Source organism: Setaria viridis, chromosome 5 (assembly GCF_005286985.2).
Source record: "Setaria viridis chromosome 5, Setaria_viridis_v4.0, whole genome shotgun sequence".
In the NCBI taxonomy this organism is placed as follows: Eukaryota; Viridiplantae; Streptophyta; class Magnoliopsida; order Poales; family Poaceae; genus Setaria; species Setaria viridis.
In genome coordinates this window covers 6,001,314-6,023,551 of record NC_048267.2, presented here as the reverse complement: position 1 = coordinate 6,023,551, position 22,238 = coordinate 6,001,314, and the positions used below count along the sequence as shown (strand labels likewise).

The 22,238-nt window shown below is 45.7% G+C and overlaps 4 protein-coding genes across 5 annotated transcripts; all 4 read right to left on the bottom strand.

The window, feature by feature from the left end:
* Window positions 1-537: 537 nt before the first annotated feature.
* LOC117858077 (pentatricopeptide repeat-containing protein At5g19020, mitochondrial) lies at window positions 538-3,898 on the bottom strand. The gene is made up of 2 exons (XM_034741063.2): window positions 3,564-3,898; window positions 538-2,652 (listed from the first exon to the last, which is right to left on the bottom strand). Exon 2 carries the CDS (start codon window positions 2,588-2,590, stop codon window positions 626-628), a length of 1,965 nt encoding a protein of 654 aa, XP_034596954.1. The 5' UTR covers window positions 2,591-2,652; window positions 3,564-3,898; the 3' UTR covers window positions 538-625.
* A 1,022-nt stretch (window positions 3,899-4,920) lies between these two features.
* LOC117858078 (probable receptor-like protein kinase At5g20050) lies at window positions 4,921-6,931 on the bottom strand. Its single transcript, XM_034741064.2, has one exon. It carries the CDS (start codon window positions 6,790-6,792, stop codon window positions 5,047-5,049), a length of 1,746 nt encoding a protein of 581 aa, XP_034596955.1. The 5' UTR covers window positions 6,793-6,931; the 3' UTR covers window positions 4,921-5,046.
* Window positions 6,932-16,018: 9,087 nt separating this feature from the next.
* LOC117858109 (zeamatin-like) lies at window positions 16,019-17,272 on the bottom strand. Its single transcript, XM_072294097.1, has one exon. The coding sequence runs from the start codon at window positions 17,270-17,272 to the stop codon at window positions 16,019-16,021; it is 1,254 nt and encodes a 417-aa protein (XP_072150198.1).
* Window positions 17,273-18,969: 1,697 nt separating this feature from the next.
* Window positions 18,970-21,907, bottom strand: LOC117858107 (rust resistance kinase Lr10). Of its 2 annotated transcripts, XM_034741110.2 has the most exons (4): window positions 21,768-21,907; window positions 20,979-21,692; window positions 20,294-20,317; window positions 18,970-20,146 (listed from the first exon to the last, which is right to left on the bottom strand). In XM_034741110.2, exons 1-4 carry the CDS (start codon window positions 21,802-21,804, stop codon window positions 19,083-19,085), a joined length of 1,839 nt encoding a protein of 612 aa, XP_034597001.1. In that variant the 5' UTR covers window positions 21,805-21,907; the 3' UTR covers window positions 18,970-19,082. The 2 variants fall into 2 exon arrangements, with proteins under 2 accessions (XP_034597001.1, XP_034597000.2); XM_034741109.2 differs by lacking the exon at window positions 21,768-21,907 and having other exon boundaries at window positions 20,979-21,216.
* Between the last annotated feature and the right edge of the window lie 331 nt (window positions 21,908-22,238).

Below are 22,238 nucleotides of genomic sequence, written 5' to 3'. Positions count from 1 at the left end.
GCATCCCATACAGGAGGCGCAGGCAGCAGCCCCAGGCGCCATAGGGGAGTAGCCCAGTTAGTTAGAGTCTTATACAGATAAGATAGAGTTGGTTTAGGCCTTTGTTTGGCCAAAGAGTAATCTGTTAGGATTCTCCTTTGTAGTAGGGGTAATATATAAACCCAATCGTACTAGGGGATTAATCAAGCAATAATATCAAAAGGGTATTGTTGCCCAGCTTCCCTCGTCTCCCAGCTGACGCCGTGCAAACAGCACGGCGCCTCCCCGTCGCCCCTGCCTAGACCCCTGTTTCCCATCGCTACTTCTTACACAACAGGCCACGTCCTATCAGTTAGCTATTGATAAAGAACATAAGCAATTCCTGGCTATGATGTTCCATGAACAGGAGCCCTGATAACAAAGTGACAGTTCATACAAAGTGTTAACAATCTTCTTCGTTAGTTGTTTTCTGGCAATATGCAGCCAGTCAAATTTAAATTTCAGTACTAAACGTTTAGATCTGCTTTTGTTTTTATGAGAAACAATGAGCACACCATCTTTAGCAAACAGAACGAATAATAGAGAACGAGGTGCCATCATCAACTTCCCATTAGAGATAAAATTGAAGAAATGCTTTATCCCATTACTATACAATGCCACTGCTTCCTGATTGTCTCTCCAAATTTTCATCCTCGAGTTCCTTCCTAACAACTGAAACATTGGCCCAACGACCAGCATAGGCATAGATGTTAGACAAGGCTACTTTGGATGCACCATGGGCTTGGTCGAGCTTTGCCAATTCTTCTGCAGCTTTCTCTCCTAAGCCTACATTACCATGTGCCATTGCTGCCGAAAGGATGCTGCCCCAAATTACATTATCTGCTTTCATGGGCATCTTTGCAACAAGCTGTTCTGCCTCTTCCAAGTACCCAGCTCGACCAAGAAGATCAACCATGCAACCATAGTGCTTGATTGTCGGTTGGATTCCAAATTGTCTCATGGACTCGAAATGTTGTTTTCCTTCAGTTACCATCCCAGTATGACAGCATGCATTTAAAACACCAATGAATGTAATTGAGTTGGGTTTAATGTCGGTCCTCTGCAAATGTGAAAACAGGTCAAGTGACATGTGCGCATAACCATGGACAGCTAAACTACATATCATAGCATTCCAGGGGGAAATTGAAGAGAACTTATCATTGGCATGATTGAATAACTGCACCGCATCAGTAATACTTCCACACTTGGCGTACATATCAATCAGACCAGCACTCAGGTTATCAGTAACCCTGATTGATCTGTTGATTATATAGTCATGGATCCATCTACCTTGATCCAATGTGCCAGATTCTGCAACTGCCGAGACAGCACTCGCTAGTGTGATCTCATTTGGTTCAAAACCAGCATTCAGCATTGAAAAAAAGAGCTGCAAAGCCATGTCTGAACATCCATTCAGTACATATCCAGATATCAAAGTACTCCACGAAATGACGTCCCTCTCAGGCATGTCATCAAACAGCTGCCGTGCTTCATGCATTAGGCCCCTTCTCAATACACCAGCCAGAAGGGCATTCCACGATGCTAAGTGTGACTTGTCTGACAATCTGAATTGCATCTGGGCAAGGCCAATAAGACCACAGCACCCATAGAAATTGATCAGGGTCGCTTGCACAAACGCATGGGCATCAAAACCGTTCTTCAGAATAACGCTGTGCAGTTGCTGGCCTTCTGTGATAGCAGAGTACTGAGCACATGCCTTCACCAAATCAACAAGCAGTGTCTCGTTGCCATTTGTGTCTACCTCACCCACCATATGAGCATATGCTTTCAGTGCATCCAATATGAGATCTGCACGGATATAACCATCAATCATTGTATGCCAAGATACCTCATCACGCTCAGGGATTCTCCAGAACACATCTGCAGCCATTTCCATCATCCCTACCTTCACATATCCATTGAGCATTGCATTCCAAGTGACTGTGTTCCTATCCAGCATTTCATCGAACACAGCATGGGCACAACGGAGTTCTGATACCCCTGCATATGCATGAATTAGGTTAGTGGCTACAATGACAAACCCATCCAGCCCCCACCGCAGAGCAACCCCATGCGCCACCCCTACTGTCGCCAGTGCCCCATGGCGAGCAAATGCCATGACCACACCAGCTAGAGTCACCTCATTGGGAATGATATCCTCAGCGAGCATGCAGCGGAACACAGCCACAGCGCGCCCTGCGTGCCCCGCGCGAGCGAGCGCGGTCACGACGGTGGTGTACGAGACGGCGTCCCTGTGGCTACGCGGCATCTCCTTGAGAAGGTGCTGCACGCGGTCGAGGTGCCCCGCCCGGGCCAGCGCCGCGAGGAGGGTGTTCCGCGCGACGGCGTCGCGGAGCGGTGGGGGCGTTTCGTCGAACAGCTGGTGGGCGCTTGCGAGGGAGGGCGGGAGGCGGGCATAGAAGGCGAGCACGGAGTTGCGGACGAAGGCATTGGATGCGAGGAGGCCGGACTTGGCGGCAAGCGCGTGCAGCTGCTCGCCGCAGCGGAGGCGCGCGGCGCGCTTGAGGGTTGCAACCAAGAACGGGGCCAGAGGGGCGCCGGTACCGGGCATGTGCAAAGCCTGACTTTCTCTGCTTCGAGACTGGCAAGCAACGAGGGAGGATGAGGAAGGATCTGCGCAAAGGAGGTAGATGCCTGTGAGATTATTGTAACCTTTTCATCTTATCTACAGTAGTCCATGTACAGGCCAGCCAACCAAACACTAGGATTTTCAGCTGATACACTACTTATCAATTAGACACTAGTCCTTACTGTTACTTCATCAAGAAAATAAGGAAACCTAGCAGGTCTTTCTGTATGCTCCATCTCAGTGTTAAAGATGGGCAATCTGTGAATTATAACCATCTCCGTTAGTGATTTAGACCAAAGGGTAGAATGATCATTTGAACCATCATACATGCATACAACAGATTTACCTCATTCCTTCACTATAGCTGGCTGTCAATGACGAGTTCTGTACTAGGCCCTCATGGATAGAACAGTTTGCATGCAAGGAGGAGCTCACTTGAGGTTCTAATTATATGTCCATAAATGTAACAAGTCGTACTAAAAATAAAAATGCTTAGAGTTTTGTAGAGTTAAATTGTGCAAGTCCTCAAAGCTGATAAATTGATATTACAATAAACTAGAGTCTCATAGACTCCATTCTTCCTACTTTGTGTTCCTTCTCCCAAATCTTTTTGCACCCTCTGGTCGACTGCAATAATTGGATGCTCAACAATGGCACAACACCTTAATGAACTGATGCCTGTAATTAGCTAGTCAGTTGTGCTACCTCTAGCTTGCAAACTTTTTTTTTCTGAAACTATAACTTTGAACAAGCAGCAGAGCAGCAACAGTATCATCAATGATCTAGTCAGCATTAAATTAGTGGTGAGGCCCACTAATCTAGCATACTTTGTTATGCGTTGAACATGCACAGGTCCGAAGTAGCGAGACTAATTGCAGCTTTATCATGCATGGATTGTTCAAACAGACATTCTCGTGGGCATTTTATCGAGCAGGAGGGGCACAAAGGAGCTCACCTCAGCCTGCTGGACGGGGGAGCTCAGCGTCGACTGCTGGACGGGGGCGCTCAGTCGAGGTGGCGCGGCCCGAAGTTGCGCCCCGACGACACCAGGCCGCCCCCTGACGACGCCTGCCCGCCCTGGAGCAGCGTCCCGACGTCGTTGGCCCTAATGCCCCTAAGCCACGCCACCTCGACTGAGCGGCTCACTCTGTCGTGGAAGATGATTGCTGGACCACTGGATGCTGCCTTCGCTAGAATGGGCTTGGCCCAACTCGCAAGCCAACAGCTACTACCCCAAATAACAATCGTCGTACTGTAACCTGAATCCAGTGGATATTGTATGCATCAGTTGTTATTGATTGGTCCGTGGAGACAATTCTAACTTTCACGTTTTACATTTGTAGATGCTCGAACTCTGCTGTAAATGTCCTCAACCTCGATACTTCACAAATCATGAAATGTTCAGGCTGGCAAAGTGGCAATACGGCAGCTGTGATTCCCCAAAAAAAATTTCTCATTGGATAAAAAAAAACAAGAGTGTTTTAATATCTTTTTAGAGGATGAGGGGATATACTGTTTGGTCAAAGTACCATAGGCACAAAAATCGTGTCGCCAAACCGATGCGTGCGTGTATAATCGTTCCCCGCGCTCTATATCTATCGGCCGAGTTTTGGTGGGCTCTGGGCTACTTGTTGGGTCGTCCGTGCATGGACGAACAAGGCCCACTCCCATTATTTCAAGCAAGGGAGCCTAGCCCAAGTCAACTGTGAGTGTCTCAGGCCAGACTGTCGTCTTCCTCCTCAGTCTGTGCCGCGGTGGTCCGACCGTGGCGGCGATCTCCGATCTGGACGGTGCTCTCCTCGCACGTGCCGCCGCTATGCCGTGCCGATGGAGGCTCGCTGCTTCTCGTCCTCTCAGGGTGCCACCCACCCACAACAACCCCCCCCCCCCCCCCCTCCCCCGCGGACAGGCGGCCACCCACGGGGCGGGAGCGCCTGCAACCTCATCCGTCGCCACCTTCTTTCTCTGCATTGATTAAGGTGAGTATCTCCTGCCTTCCGATTGCTCACTTTGCATGTCGAGCAATGAGATGATAGCTAATTCATCGTGCAGTTGTATAAAGTTATTCGTTAGGGATAAATCAAGGATTGTTTAGATTACCCGGTTAGAGCAGAAAACTTAATTTTAGTACAAATCCATGGCTGGAAATACTTAGGAGAGTATGCAATATGACCCTTATGGGAACCCAACTCCCAATTTGCTTTAAGGCTGTGCATATTAGCATTTTGAAACGTGTTATAAATTTCAAACATCTGCAAGACCTCCAAACTCCAAAGAGATTTGTGTTACAACAGGAAACCAAGCAAAATATATAGGGCTTTAGGATTGTAGTGACTTGGAAAACAAAATACAACAGAGAATGGCTTTTCCTAGATGCACATATCTTCTGCGCATAATCTAGGCTATAAGGCTACTAAATTCTCACAGTTGCCCTCATTTCACCTGGGGCCTGATAAATATGAGGCTTGAGGTGGGTCTGAGGAACCTGTATTTTCTGCAATACCAAACATAGTTTGATTTGTTGCAACAAAGTTATAATCAATATTGCTTTCTACGTTCATGTGACCTTCCAAGACTTTGATCACCTCAGACATTTGAGGCCTTCTTTTGGGTTCAATTTGTAAACACCACATTGCAAGTTTCATCATGTCCACTATTTCTTGCTTGTGTACTTGCATATCAGTACTGTTCTTGTCAATCAAATCTGCTAACTCATCACTCTTCACTTTTTCTTCCAGTAAGGTAATAAGATGTATGCTCTCTTCAGATCGTAAAGTGTCAAGATTCTTTCTACCGCTGATGATTTCCATGACCACAACGCCAAAGCTATAGACATCGGCTTTTTCTGTGATTTGGGATGTCAACCACTCAGGAGCTAAATATCCAGGTGTGCCTCTCATTCTTGTAATCACTTGGCTCTTATCCCGATCAATGAGCTTACTTAATCCGAAATCAGAAAGTTTAGCATTGAAGTTTTCATCTAAGAGGATGTTTTGTGGTTTGACATCCAAGTGAGCAATCCTCTTCATACACTCCTCATGTAGATAACATAGACCCTTAGCAATGTGAGTAATAACCTTGCGTCTAGTTTGCCAGTCCAGTGAGGGAGCATCACTGTCATGTGAGTTAAAGATCCACCTGTCTAAGGACCCTTTGGGCATATACTCATACACCAAAAGCCTATGTAATTTCTCTGCACAGAAACCGATCAGCCTCACCAGATGAATGTGATGAATGCTGCCGATTGTCTGAACCTCTGCTAAAAATTCTCTCTTACCCTGACCAGCTCGATCCAAACGTTTAACTGCAATTCTTTCTTCGCCATATTGCCCCTCGAAAACAGACCCAAATCCTCCTTCCCCAAGCTTGTACCTGAATTGGTCGGTTGCTTCTTGTAGCTGCTGAAATGTGAACCTAGTTGGCATTCCTGGTAGCTCCCCAAACTCTTCATCCTCTTCCTGCATCTCCTGGTGTCGCTGTTTTCTTAGTTTATATGCAAAGAAAGTGATAAATACCACAAGTACTACCAAAATGCCTATGGAACCTAGAACCACGCTTAAAACTCTGCTTCTTGGGAAGGTCAATGACCCAGTACCAGTAGGTGCATGAGGATTTGTAGCTGGAGGTGAAGCTGAAATGTCGTTTGAGGGACAGAAGACGACCTGATAGTTGGTGCCTGAGGGACAAGTGAACGTGGTGCTCGAGCTATCATCCCTGGAATAGCTGTATGCATCGGGGCACATCCTTACGAACACCAATGAGTAGGTGGTGGGTTCGCAAGTGTTGTTGCTATTCCTGATGCAGCAATACTTGTCTTTGTCCTCGAGCACCGTGCACGCGCTGTTGCAACCCCCTGGTGCCTTCAAATCTTTTGGGCACTGGGATGTTATGTTGGCTGCGCATCGAGGCCCCCTGCTGCACCCTTGTACTCCCTGTTGTATGTTGGTTGGCATCGGAAGGAAATCCATGGGCACGTTAAAGCCATCGACAAGGGATATGTTGAAGTAATCTGTTGTGTTCCCCACTCCAAGTGTGAACTCAGCAGTTGTGATGGGTGGCTGGCCACTGATTTTGCAAGAGAGCATGCCACCGCAGTCACCTGTTTGGCATGACCCGTTCCTGCCGCCCTTGAATGAGCAGCCCGTGCGCGGCCACACACGCCCACCTTTGGTGCCAGCCAGCATGTTGAGGATCCATGACTCCCCAGGGTCGAGCTGCCGCCCCCCACCCACTGGCCAAGCAGCCGGCCACACAGTGTAGGGGCATCAGTTGGTGATGTTAAACGTGGAGTCGCCATTGGTGGTGACTGGTAGGAGAAGTAGGAATAGGGGCAGAAGGTGGAGATTCAACGAGGTAACCGTCATGGCCATTCGTGTTGTGAATTTCTTGCCTTGGTCTACTTCAATGGAATTCTAGGTACCATGGCTGTGGCTTTGTGATCGTGACAAGAAGAAAACAAATGATGGGCGCTAGATAAAGAAGCATTCCAATGTGCAGAAGATTTGTGTGTTGAACTGGTCTATGGTCAATCACAATAATTTGGTCAAGGACCTAACCATATTGAAGAGTGCTCCTGTCCCCTCAGAATAATTTGACTTGGCTGGACTACTTGTGGAACTTGTTTACATGTTATTTCCAAAGTAGGCTGGACTTACTTGTGGAGCTTGTTTACATGTTATTTCCAAAGTACTGCACACTCAAAACTAATTAATAATTACTCTACCTGCAAATTGTTGACTAACAATTTTCTTGTTGAAAACTATGTAAACAAAAGGAGGGTTTATGTCAATAAAAACATCCATCTCATGATACTGCTTATTTCTTAACGTAGTACTCCAGTCAGTTTTAATTGATGTTTCACACTAGCAAGAAAAACTACACGCAAGTCAAATTTGCCGTATGAAATGTCAAATAAAGATGACTGTAGGTAGTATTATGACAGTTTAACAACTTACTAGTATATCAGGTGACTGTATCGAGTGTTTATCTTTCAGAGGCCTGCAGTTCTGGAGCGACCACCACCGCAATATAGATGATGAGGTGGAGAGGGGGAAAAAAAGCTTCAACACTTACGGCGCATGTTCAAATGCAGACGCCCGGAACCAGCTCCAGGCTTTGGCGCTTTGACTGCCCAACCGTGCCGTCAACTATGGTCCAAGAAGAAGTCTCATTCATCAAGGAGCTTCGTGATTGTGACGTTGATTATTATGTCTGGAGTTTTCTTCAGGACTGGACTACTATACTTAAACTATAATCTAGCTAGATTATTTTCTGAAACAACCTAGCTAGATTATTACAAGCACGAAATTTTTTTATGACACTGATATGCATGGTCAAGCTCTGTAAACCCATATTGTCATTCGGCATTCGTGCTTGAGGTGAGCATCTCCAGGATCCACTACAACCAGTGGCTTGTGGCTGTGTTTACACATTTGTTATGGAGATCTGGTTAAGCATGGCTGGTGCATTACTTTCAGATTTTAGAATTGCAAGAGGATGGTCTTTTTCGTCCAGCTGTGCTGCTGCAGTGTTGTTTATACCAGATTCTTGGCCTCGAATATTTTGGTCAGCACTCAGCACTCAGCAGACACTGAAACTGATTGATCAGCGATCACCATATCCGACACATCTATTCCAACTTCCAGGTCCCAACCATGCATGCACACAATGAAGGTCCCGTTTAGTTCTTTAGGTGCTCTTAAAATTCCTATCACGTCAAATGTTTAGATACTAATTAGGAGTATTAAACATAGACTAATTATAAAAGCAATTTCATAGTTGGTGGCTAATTTGCAAGATGAATCTATTAAACCTAATTAGTTCATGATTTGACAATATGGTGCTACAGTAAACATGTGCTAATGATGGATTAATTAGGCTTAATAGATTCGTATCGTGAATTAGCCTCTAATTAGTTTTATAATTAGCTCATGTTTAGTCCTCCTAATTAACATTCGAATATTCGATGTGACATGAACTTTAATCCGGACTAAAGAACCAAACACTCCGAAGCATCGTCGGTATCGTCCTGATTCTCCGGCGAGCTGCGGCTACCTCTGCTCGCCGTCCGACAAGCTCTACCCTCTTGTTTGGATGGGGTCTTGACCATGCAGCGATCCTGACACCACGCAGAGGAAATCCACAGCCCGTTCGGCAGCTGGCTGCGCTGCTGGCTGCCTGGCTGCGGCTGCAATCTGCTGCTAGCTGCAGCTGGCCAGCGCTGCTTGCTTCCTCTTCCCCTGCTTCTCGCTGTTTTTGCTACTGCTGCGCTTGTACATTTGAAATTCAAATTTTTGACGAAGTTACTTACGTACAACATATACCACACACTACAATAATAAATTGCGCACAAATTGCTTACATACAACATATAGCACAAACAAACACACATAGGCATACATCTACATCAATGAGATTCCTGCCGCGATCCAATCTCGTACACTTGCCATATCAGGAGTAGCATTTGCTGCCACCCATGCGAACACCCCGTAGTCCGGAGTTCGCGCCATGTTCGTATCTACAGTACTTGCATCGGCATGGTTGAGCAAATAATTGTGGAGTGCAAAGCAAGCAATAACGATTTTCGTTTGCCTCTCTCGATCATAGAATGGTACTTGCCGCAAAATATGCCACCTGAATTTGAGCACGCCAAAAGCTCGTTCCACAACATTGCGAAGACTTGAATGGTGCCAAACTTTCAGCCGCTCTTCTGCTAAACTCCTCCAAATGGTACCTCGTACTTTGATATGACCCCAGATAGCCTTCACGAACTGCGTAACCCGAGTCCACCAGATAATACCTTCCTACACAACATCAAACATATTCACCATTAGTGCACCACTTTTACAATTGTTGCTTCATGAGCATAATTAGGCAAGTACCATACCTGGAGGTGGATGTGGGTAGTTCAGTGTCTCCATACACTCCTGCAACACCGACATATCATGACTGGACCCTACCCTCCTCGCTCCTACATATGTGAACCACATGTCCATATCCACTATCGCTAACACATTAAAGCTTGTCCACCCTTTCCTATTAATGAAGTCCAAACATGACTCACGCCTGATTTGTACGGGAACATGAGTTTCATCTAGAGCACCTACACACCCATCAAAGAACGGTGCATATGGGTTCAGTCTATGATTAACCTTGGAGTACGACGGATTCTTTGGAGCGATAACCGTCTGTGCAAATGAGAACATTACATCTGACACATGAGCCATCTTCCTACTAACTGTGTCCAAACTCCGCTCAAATCTATCTCTAATTTGATGAGAAGCCTGTTGTGTCGCACAAGCCCAGACGAACATACCTAAAGCCTCAATAGATTCTACCCCTTATGATGATTGCAGGCCATGATTGTTAACCAAGATATCATGCAACTGAAGGAATGCGTCAGGATACATACGAAAATTGTTGTAGCACCTCCACCTTTCCCACATATTCAACTCAACCCATTGACGTCCGGTCATGCGTGGCAACTCCACTGGTGGGTTCAGCACAGGAGGTGGACTTCTGTTCACGGCTACATATGCTGCTACAGCTGGTGCTACACTCGCCAGCTGGTACACGATGGAGCTAGCATCACTGCCAGTGTCACTGTTTGATTCCTCAGCGCTGCTCATAATTCAAGCAACCTGTGCATAGGAATAGATAGTAATGGATCAGTCATCCAAACCTACACACTAAAGGTACCACCACAATTTACAGAGGAAACTGTTTCAAACCTGTCAACTGTCGTCCCTATCCTCCCTAGATGCCTGGACAACTTCCCTGTCCTCCCTATCCTCCTCCCTGGATGCCCAGACAACTTACCAGTCCTCCTCCCTGGATGCCTACTGAGGTCCTCAATTGGCCTTCCCACCTTCCTGTTCACGGCACAATGACAACCAACATCAAACTTCCTCGTCACTGATCAACATGCAATGCAAATCACAAGCATTTTGACATAAGTCAAAAATAGATGCACATGCAGTACAGATCACGGGGCACATTGAACTTGGAAAAATTTGACATGCAGTACAACACATTGTTCATGCCACAAGACACGTTACATGCTAAGACATTATTGTTTGAAACTATCAGTACACAACACTACAATAAAACCAACTCATGCCACACTGGACTACTTGTTCTCCCTATCCCAGTTGAATTGGATCCAATTCAGTCAGCCCTCTTTGATTTTCATCTTCGTGAAGGCCCTTCGATACATTGCATTCTTGCATAAATATAATGCCTAGCAGTACAGCTCAGACCCCTCCTCGATACCATCTTCTTCTATAAGTTGCATTGCACGGTCCAGCTCCTCCTGCTCACGGCTGCCACATTTCTGACTTCTCATTGCCACAGTTTTGGAAAGTTCTCTGACATAGTCCTCCAAGCTGCCACTTTTCTTTTTTGGAGGACTATCAACAGAGATTTCCCGGGTTAGCCTTTTAGACAAGTTATGAGCACTGCTAGCAGCCATGGGGTCTAGGTAAAAGTCAGGTGCATTGTCCTTAGTCCCCACGCTGGGTGTTGCCTCACGAACACCTCCTGCCATTAGCAAGGTTCCCCTATCTTGGGTGGTGTGGCCGAACAACATGTACAGTTCGTCAAGGAATGGGGGTGGTTTAGCAGAACTCGTCCGGGCAGCACCAGCACTGGTTTCCTGTAGTTGAGAATAGTACATGTTAGGAAAAAAATTGTTGGTCGACAGAGCATGAGCAATAAGTACTGGTAATGTGAAAGGACGTACCCCTTCATCGGCAGCCAAAAATGTGGAATCAGCAGCAACTTCACTAGTGTGTTTGTCACGGCCTAAGCCTAATTGAACTTGCAAGTCCCTCCAACTCAAGAACGATCTTCACATGGTGTTCAGCTTATTCTATAGCTGCTTGCTGCCCAAATTCAAACCAGTCTATTGTTTGAAGTTGCAGTAGATGTGCTACCATCCTAACTTAGTTAGGTACTTGTTGCTCCAATTCAATTGGTTCTTCTCATCAATGCAGAGGTCCAAGAATGTTTTCGTCATCGCCTCGTCCCAGTTGGCACAGCTGCAAGCCATCTGAGCCCAGTCGTACAATGCATATTCTCAGTAGGCAGCAACTGCAATTTTATTGTAACAAAGAAGCAAAAGCAGGAGGCATAGAAGTAGTCGAACTCAACAGTGTTGAATGTCACTTGCCCTAGCAACTGTCTTAGCGCGTTTGTGACGGAAATTGTACAGACAGACTGGTGGGGAAGAGCACGAAGAAGTGGATGACGATGCCAGTGTGGGCACTGTTGTGAGTTCGTCAAGGGTGGGCTGCTACCAAGCTTCTAGCAGACGCCTGCATAGGTGAAAAAAAAACAGATAGATCATTGTTCCTTAGTTTGTTGGTTAATGGTTTGCAAAGTTCAGTTGAAGAACATGCTGTAAGCATAATGCACAAAAGTGCTAACTTCATCAACATGGCCACTATCATGCTAAATGCTGAACAAATTGAATTAGAACATCAGTTTCAATCAACCTTATGTGATATCTTTACTTGATTAAAAAGACAAATTACCATACCCATTGACTTGGATGAGTAGGATAAATCTACAATAGAACAAATAAGCCCTGCTAATGAAACAAATAACTAAACAAAAGAATCCAAACTAACAAAACAAATGTACTCTCTGAACAAATAAAAAGAACTATATATGAAATAGACATGTGACACCACCATGTTTCAGAACCAGGCACATAACATATTTGCTTTGCTTTTCAACAAGGATAGGAACTGGACAATAGAATATTCGTAAAGGACCACAATGTGTTTATTAATCCAATAATAGGCACCACATGCATAAACCATAGACTTACAAAACTTACAGTGACAGAGTGAAGGTTGGCCTGAACCAGATGCTAAGCTTTCTGTCAGTGAAATGTAGCTCAAGGTCCTGACCAAGCAGAAGATATAACATTACATTCAGTGGCTGGAGCATATACTGTTAACTATAGGAAAAACCTAAAAAGGCATTTACATAAGCTACAAGCAAGAATGGAAACACAAGCATGAGGATAACACAGTGGTGAAGCAGCAGTGCAACAACAACATTGTAGAATGAGGTTGCCTTGCATATTTCAGGAAAAACATACATCACATTTGAAGCCACCAAACCAGTAGCATTTGTAGCTGCTGGAGTACCAAATAGAGTACTTATTTGTACCAGGAATGGAGCATTTACTATCAATTTGTAACCATCACTCCATGTGCCAAATGCCTCGGATCAGTAAGAAGAGAATAGATGCTCGGGTTTATAGTATGAGCAAACATCTCATGGATAGAACATTATTCTATACTTGCAGTAGCTAACGCCAAGATGACTAATTATGAACTCATGTTCTAAACACATGGCTAATTTTCAAAGTAGAACATCAAAGTAAAATACTAAGGCGTGTACCCAAGTAGCAACAGTAAACAAATGTTTCCAATGCAAAACGACACACAACAGCAACGCAGCAGCAGCTTGACAAAAATGTACCTTTCTTGAAAGCAGCTATCAAACTTTATAAATACAGGCAAAGCAGCACTAAACCAGGATTGAATAAGCATAAGTGAGGAACTGTTGAATAATCAAGGCAGGACTTACCTGAACAAAATCAAGAATTTATTATGCTACCCAACTGAATCTGAACCATCAAACTGCAAATACAGGGGAAAATGAACTCAGGATCAGCAAAGGTTTGCATCCCAAGAACAAACGGAAGAGTAGTATATTTGCAAAGATTCAGATTATGCAGGCAATGTCAACCGAAACAGCACCCTAATACTACAACCAACCCTACCGATGCTACAAAGGTGCAGAGATGTCCCAGACTCAATCGCGAAAGAATCCAAAATACGTGAGTTAAGCACCCAAACCAGCACCTCCACTATCGCTACCACAAATTCCGCTTGAGCAAGAAACCTATGGCGGTAAAACTGCTAGAAAAACGGGGAGTACCTGGATGTAAATGGGGGGCTTCGTCAGGGTATGGCGGCAGCACGGCTGGGATGTGGCGGATGGTAGATCTGAGTGAGGACCTGTTGCTCGAGTTGGCAGCCGGGGGGGGGGGGGGGGGAGCACGGCGAAGGCTGCGGCAGCCGAGAGCCCGGATCCTAGCTGCCGTTTTGGGCGGCGACCTGGATCCCTGGCGGCCACGTTCACCCCGGGTGCATGGCGCTGTGGGTAGACAATGGAGGACGCGGTGGGGGCGAATGGTCCGGTGCCGGTGAGGAAAAGGCCACCCATGCTGGATCTACTTGACGGAGGGAGGAGGCCGCCGGGGACGGAGCAGGAGGGACCGACGACGGTAGAGAACGAGCGAGAGCGAGAGAGCGGGCGAGAGGGAGAGCGAAGTGGATAAGGGCAGAAGGCAAGAGGGAGAGAAAATGACGCGTGAAACCGTCGGTGGGCAGCCGAACAGCTGCAGTCGAGCAGCCGAACGGCTAGGCTAAACAGCCCAGCCGGACTTTTTCAGCCCAGCCAAACAGGCTGCCAGCGCTTGGATGAGCTGCCTGTGCCTGGCACACGCAGTTTTCTCGAGACTCAATCCAAACATGCTACCGTGACAAACAAACCTGAACCCCTGACTCCTCGTGATGGCTCTTAGCACAAACTAATAAAATGGGCTCATGGCACGACACCGATTGTTGACGCAAGAATGGGTTAGACGCACTGAATAGTAAGACACTCTTTTAACAGTACTTTCGATGCTGCGGCGCCACCATTTCGATCTACCGTATCAAAATTTAAGCCAAGGTACTCGAAAAACATATTAAGACACTCCTTTATGAATAGAGGCCCACGCTGTTGGCCGAGCTTTGATGGGCTGCTTGCTGGGTCATAATCCGTGGGAGCCCAGCCCATTCAACTGTGGAGTGTCTCAGCCCAGACCCACGGAGCCCATCCATCCGGCCATCATCCCCTTCCTCCCACCGCACACGCGTCCTTCCCAGCTTGCCGGTGCTCCGACCGGGGCGGCGACGGCCGGGATCTGGACGGTCTGCTCTCCTTCAGTGTGGTGCCGCTATGCCGTGCTGCTGGAGGATCGCTGCTTCTCATCCTCTCAGGCGCCCCTGGGACGCCGTCAGTCCTCATCACTCACCACCAAAGGAGGCCCTTCAGTTCAGGGCACCACATCCATCGCGGCGTTCCTCCTCTGCGTTACTAAGGTGAGCGTCTCCTGCCTTCCGATTGCTCACTCTCATGGATTGAGCAATTAGGTCATAGTTAACTCGTTGTGCAACTGTTTAGGAGTTACTCGTTACAAATAATCAAGGTTTGCAATGGAGATTAATCCCCACAACAGCAAGGCCGCTACACTTGCGCGCTACACGGCTAGAACAGGAAGCTTAATTTCAGTAGAAAATCCATGTCTGGAAATATTTAGGAGAATATGCATTATGACCCACTTATATACCAGTACTGCTTTTCCCCCCTCAGCATTTTGGAGATTGGGAACCCAACTCCCAATTTGCTTTAAGCCTGTTCATCTTGGCATTTTGAAACTGTCTTGTAACTTTTAAAAGAACTGTAAGAATTCAAACAGATTTGTGTTACAATGGGAAACCAAACAAAATAATTAAACCGACAAGCTAGCACAAGATTTGGAAAAGAAAATACAACAGATAATGGCTTTTCCTAGACACACATATCTTCTGTGCGTAACTTCTCACAGTTATCCCATTTCATCTCGGGGCTGATAAATATGAGGCTTGAGGTGGGTCTGAGGAACCTGTATTTTCAGAAATACCGAACATTGTTTGACTTGTTGCGACAAAGTTATGATCAATATTGCTTTCTGCGTTCATGTGACCTTCCAAGACTTTGATCACCTCAGACATTTGAGGCCTTCTTTTGGGTTCAATTTGTAAACACCACATTGCAAGTTTCATCATGTCCACTATTTCTTGCTTGTGTACTTGCATATCAGTACTGTGCTTGTCAATCAAATCTGCTAACTCATCACTCTTCACTTTTTCTTCCAGTAGGGTAATAAGATGTATGTTCTCTTCAGATCGTGAAGTGTCAAGATTCTTTCTACCACTGATGATTTCCATGGCCACAACGCCAAAGCTATAAACATCAGCTTTTTCTGTGATTTGGGAGGTCAACCACTCGGGAGCTAAATATCCAGGTGTGCCTCTCATTCTTGTGATCACTTGGCTCTTATCCCGATCAATGAGCTTGCATAATCCAAAATCAGAAAGTTTAGCATTGAAGTTTTCATCTAAGAGAATATTTTGTGGTTTGACGTCTAAATGGGCAATCCTCTTCATGCACTCCTCATGAAGATAAGAGAGACCCTTAGCTATTTGAGTAATAATCTTGCGTCGTGTTTGCCAATCCAGAGGAGCAGTGCTACTGTCATGTTGGTAATAGATCCACTTGTCCAAGGACCCTTTGGGCATATACTCATACCAGAAGCCTGTATGATTTCTCTGCACAGAAGCCTATCAGCCTCACCAAATTGATATGATGAATGTTGCCAATTGTCTGAACCTCTGCCAAAAATTCTCTCTTCCCCTGACCAGCTCCATCCAAACGTTTTACCGCAATCCTTTCCTCCCCGTATCGTCCCTCAAAGACAGACCCAAATCCCCCTTCTCCAATCTTGTCTCTGAATTGACTCGTTGCCTCTTGTAGCTGCTGAAATGTGAACCTGGTAGGCGCTCCTAGTAGTTCCCCAAACTCTTCAGCCTCTTCCTTCATCTCCTGGCGTCGCCGTGTCCTTTTTTTATATGCGAAGAAAGTGATGAATACGGTGAGTAGAATCAAACTTCCTACGGAACCTAGAATCACAGCAAAAACTCTTCTTCTTGCATAGGATGAGGAATTTATCTGTGTTGGCTCAGTAGAAATAGGTGCAATCGGATTTGTGGCAGGTGGCTCAGTAGCAATAGGTGCAGGTGGATTTGCATCTGGTGGCAATGCTGAATCTGACATGTTGATCGGGGGGCAGAATATAACCAGATAGTCGGTTCCGGTTGGACAAGTGAATGTGCTGGTGCTATCATCCTTTGGATAGCTGTACGCATCCGGGCAACTCTGCTTGAAAAACCTCGAATAGTCGGTGGATCCGCAATTGTTGCTGCTGTTACCAGTGCAGCAGTATATGTCCTCGTTGAACACGGTGCACGCGTTGTTGCAGCCCCCCGGCGCCTTCAGCTCGGCTGGGCACTGGGGCGTAATGTTGGTTGCGCAGCGCGGCCCCTTGCTGCACCCTTTCCCTCCCTGTCTGTTGGTCGGCACCGGCAGGAAGTCCATGGGCACGTTGAAGCCATCGAGGAGGGAGATGTCGAAGAAATCTGTTTGTCCTCCGAGGGAGAACTCGGCAATCGTGTGCGGTGGCTGACCGCTGCTTGTGCAGGAGAGCACGCCGCCGCAGTCTCCTGTCTGGCACGACCCGTTACCAGCGCCAAATGAGCAGCCTGTGCGCGGCCACACACGTCCGGTTGTGCTGGCCTTCAAGTCGAGGGCCCAGGTCTCCCCAGGGTTGAGTTGCACACCGCCTCCAGGCACAGCGGCCGGCCATATGGTGTAGGAGCATCGGTTGCTTATGCTGAATGTGATGGCGGAGCCGGCTGGTAGGAGTAGGAAGAAAGGTAGGAGGTGGAGAGCCCAGGAAGAACTCAGCGTTGCCATGTTGTGTTGTGGATTGCTTTGCATTGGCCTACTTGTTGGATAGCATTTTGGGTTGTAGCATGTGTCCTGTGGCAGGGAAGAGATGTGGGTAACAGATAGTCAAGGTTTACGTGTTGAATCGGTCAGTTGCGTACAAGGCGTACAGCCAACCACGTAACACACTGGAGAACTAGAAGACCCAGTGGAAACAGTTTGACATGGGCTGGGACTGGCTTGTTCAACTTGTATGAATGGAACTATTCAGATGCACCGGTGTCGAACAAGGTACAGGGCTCCAGGCTTATACGCCTTGAGTCTGCCAGCTATTGTTCAAGGAAGTCTCACTGGTCACCTAATTTTGTGATTGGGATGTCGATTTCCGTGGTTGGACTTTTCAGAAATCGGGAACTAAATATGAATTACTATCATCTTAGCTAGATTACAAGCAGAAAAGTTTTTTTTTCTGACAGAACTGTACATTATAATTGTCAAATGAAGCACCGAACCGTGTACCGGGATGAGCAGCCTGGGCCTCTTGATGTTCTGCCTCATTTGGCCACTGTAGTGGGTTGTTAACTTGTTGCCCTTCCGATATCCGGCCGTTTGTGGACTGTGGAGGGTAGGGAGGGAGAGAGGTGCATGATACATGCTCCGTTCCTGGCCGGGGATCGACGCATGGTCCTTTTGAGATCCATGAAACTTGTTCCAAATAGTAGAGAAGAAACGAACACGTCCCACAATATGCACTGTAAAATCGATTCGAAAATTTTGGCGATAATATGAGCTTGTATTGCCCTCTGAATCTCTGCCTTCATGCTTAAAATCGATGTCCAGGATTGGGACTGGCTAATTATGTCTTTCAGGATCATGCTATAAAGCGTCCTTCAGATTATTGACAACCTCCATACACGTCTGATGCCAGGACACACCTGGAACTGATATGGGCCATCCTTGTCTTCTACTACTGCGCGCTGCCGAGGCGGCTGATTATTTGCAAAAAGGCCGGTCCACCTATCCAAAGCCCACGTCAAATGTATAGAGTATTGCAGCCCAGAGTAATCTGAATGGAAGAAATAATAGCTCTGCATCCCCTTCCACCGCACGTCCGCACACGCGTCGCGCCGGTACTCCGGCGGCAGCGGCGGCGGCGACCGGCGATATGCCCAATGTCTTGCAGTAGCGACCGGCCACTGCAGCTTCTACCGTCCCGGCGCCCATGGTGCGCCGTCGATCCTAACCGCATTATAAGGGAGGCCGTGGGGGTACCTGACCGCATCGATGCCGCCTTCGAGCTTGAGTCTCCTCCGGTCCTCCTTGCAGATTAATCGGTCTGTATTTCTTAGCAACAAGTGGTGATAACCAATATCTTGTCTAGGATGTAGGAGTTCTTATTTAAGGTTGGCTAATCAGTAATCTCGGTCAATGCTTACAATGGAGATAAATCGCACGAGCAGCAGAAATTTTCGAAGTAAGAAACAGCTTCTTCTACGTTTTACATCCACTCAGTAATCTGTGGTGTTTAGACCACAGGCACTTGGCTCAGCTTTGCAGAAAGCAAAGCAGAGTACGCCGGTTTTACCAGCTTTATATGTTTATATGACTCGTTTCTAGAAGCAAAAGCCTACCCAAGGCACTATATGAGCAGAGGACCTCGATCTACAAGAATTTACATATTCCTTAACATGGTTAAAACAATAATATGATTGTGCAGAAATGCAGAATCCAGAACACACAGAACACAATGGTAGAATATCAAAATATGATAGACGAGGCATCATTTGTACATGTTGATAACTGATAGGTACAAAATATCTGAAAGACTGTGATGTGGTCTCTAGCTTTCTATTCTTGTCTGCTAGCCAAAGGATGAAACAAATGGTTTAGGAGGCATCTTTAGGCTCTGCAAGCTATCAGTTAGCATGTTCACCACTTTTGTCATAGACGGCCGATTCACTGGGTTCCACTGAATGCACCAAAGCGCTACGATAGCTAGCTTCCTCATTATATCTTTCTCCCCTTGTGTTATTTCCCTTATCAGTTCCAGTTCTTGCCCGGTGACTATTTTCTCATATATCCATTCTGGAATGTAAACATCATTATCGTTCTTGGTCTGTGGGTCTGAGCTACTCTCCCCACTCATCATTTCCAATACCACCATGCCGAAGCTGTAAACGTCTGACTTGTATGATACTGTCCCAAAGTTCCGAGAATATATTTCTGGTGCAATGTAGCCCATTGTGCCTCTTGCTGCGGTCAGTGTGACAATGCTTTGATCCCTTGCACACAACTTCGCTAGTCCAAAATCTGAAATCTTTGGTTTAAAACTGTAGTCCAGTAAAATGTTGGAAGGCTTAATGTCGAAATGGAGGATGCGTTGATTGCACCCTTGATGCAGGTACTCAATCCCTTTGGCAATCCCTGTGGCTATTTCAAGCATTCTGTTAGGTGTTAATTTTTCTTGGCAACAAGTATCAGATGCTCGTGAGAATATATATTTCTCTAGCGATGCATTAGGCATAAATTCATATATTAGAGCACGTCTTGATCCTTCAGAGCAGAAACCTAGAAGCCGGACGACGTTGGCATGGTGGATTGTTCCAATGGTTGCAACTTCGTTGATAAATTCTTCTCCTTCTCCTTTTGAGTTCTCCAACACTTTGACTGCTACAGGTACTCCATTGGATAGGTCACCTTTGTATACGCTTCCAAATCCACCTTGTCCAAGTTTATTATTGAATCGTCTTGTTATCTTCTTCACTTCGGAGAACGTGTATCTTGTTGGTTTTGATGCGCTGTAAGTGTTTAGGAACATTTCAACTTTCGAGTGTATCTCTTCGTCATACTTTGATTTTAGGGTGAGATATAATGCAGCAGCCACAATCACTGAAAGAACTAAAATCGTGGCTACTGATGATGTTGCTGAACAAACACAAAGAAGCAAATCAGATAGTCAGATAGAAATCCACTATCCATCACATACTATCTCCTTTATGAATGATAATGTGGCCACTAAAGTTGTAAGCAACAAAAGAAGTCCATTAGTTAAGAGGGTTTTAAATTGCATACCTGCAATGACTTTGACATGTGAGCCTGCAGGCAGGAAAGAGAGAATTAGATTCTGTCAAGTCTTTCTTTTTAGGCAGCATCTACTAAGGTCAGCCAAATCACTGGCCACTGGACCAGTTCACAAACTGGAGCTTGTTCTACCAAAATAGTTGGAGAACTCGCCTCCAGAGATTAAGATAATTCTAAGCACATATCTGACTGCAACACATCTCGAACACTAAACCCATTTGATACGCATTTAGAAAGTATAATAATTTAAATTTTCAGGGGAACAGTTGGTAGGCCTATAAATGTGGAAATGTGTAAGTTGAGGGGACAGATTTTTATTTCGTGCATGTGGGAATATCTTGCAAAGGAGCCAAGTCTGGGTTTTGCATTGTGGTGGTATTTTGGACTGATCTCAGACACCTAATCTTTTCTGTCATTACCTATGACCTCTTTTCAGGGAAATAACAGAATCATTTTACTTGAATCAGAAAAAATGCTCTGTAACAAAAGAATATTCTGCAGCAAAATGCAACAGTGACAACTGGTTGAAATAACTAAGAATTAAATGGAAGACCATATTATGTACTTAGGCCATCTCTATGTGTGTTTCATGCCAAAATCAATAAGAAGTCTATCATAGCATATGATCTTTTGTTCAAGATAAGTTCTCAGTTGCAGGAGGTAGTTAGAAACTTACTGTGCTTCTTACAGAATGCTTGCCTAGTTTCTGAGTGAAATCCACAGTGCCTCCCTCCAATTTCACATTGTTGGCAAACATTGGAAATGTTGGGAACTGACCACTTGAACATCGTCTCACCAAATGCAATGGTTCCTTCTGCAATTTCATTAAGGCGCAACCTAATCCAATTCTTCTTATGGGGCGGTAACCAAATGTCATTGGAAATCACTATGCAGTCCAATGGAAGAACATCCATGGATTGAAGAGAATACACCAAGTATGAAAAATGGCTTGTGTTGCTAAGGCAAGAGATGGGGCCAGCAACAAGATCCTCATTACTTGGTCTGAACTCTGTTGAACAACTCACTAAGGTCACACCATGACCGTACGGTCTATATACATCTGTAGATAGATTGGTGGAGATGATCTTTTGAAGAGGGCACTTGGAGGCTCGAAGTGGGATAACATAAATTGAAGCGTACCTATACTCGATGTCAATCACCTTGCATAAACCAAGATTTGGGTGAAAAAGGATGGTTTCTGCTTCCTTAGAGCAACGCAACTTCATTCCCGGTGCACCACATGATGGAGGACTGGTTTCAAGGCGGAATGGAAACCGAATCTCCGGTCCACCTTCACTACAATAGGATGCTGGGCAGTTTTGGAAGAAGTTTTCATCACTGCTTGCTGTGGCCATTGTGACTCCATAGTTGAGAACCGAGAGCAGTAGAGCTGCAGCTAAAGCATTTGGCATTTCGTGATTCGTGTGGTAGAAATTAGACAGAAGGCAAAGCGATGGTGTTGTACCTCGAAAATTGAGTGTCTCATTGGTTTCACTGACCATCAAATATCTGTTGTGATGGCGGGCCCATTATAGTGGTGGAAGAATTCACTCCATGCCTTCATAAGGTGGAATTTCTTTAGAGGTGCAATACGAGTCAAATAACGTCCTTATCAGTATGGTAGTGAGGTTGGAACGAGTCAGTCAAGTCAACTAAATTAATTTGGGCGGCAGTTCATGACTGGTATGACAGGGGCACTAAGAGTGCAACCTTGCAAATAAGTCTGCAATTATTTTTGTGTGGTACTTGCAATACTATTGAGGTTTGTGCGTGCATGTGAAAAGTCCACATCAGTGGATAACAGTTAGGATGCCATGCTTGACTTTTCTTCCTCCTTGCCCATATGCACCCAAAACATTTTATAGTTTTAACCATTCTGCAACAGTATTAGTGAAGTCACAGATAATTAACCCTGTCCTTTACTCTGGCTTCAACA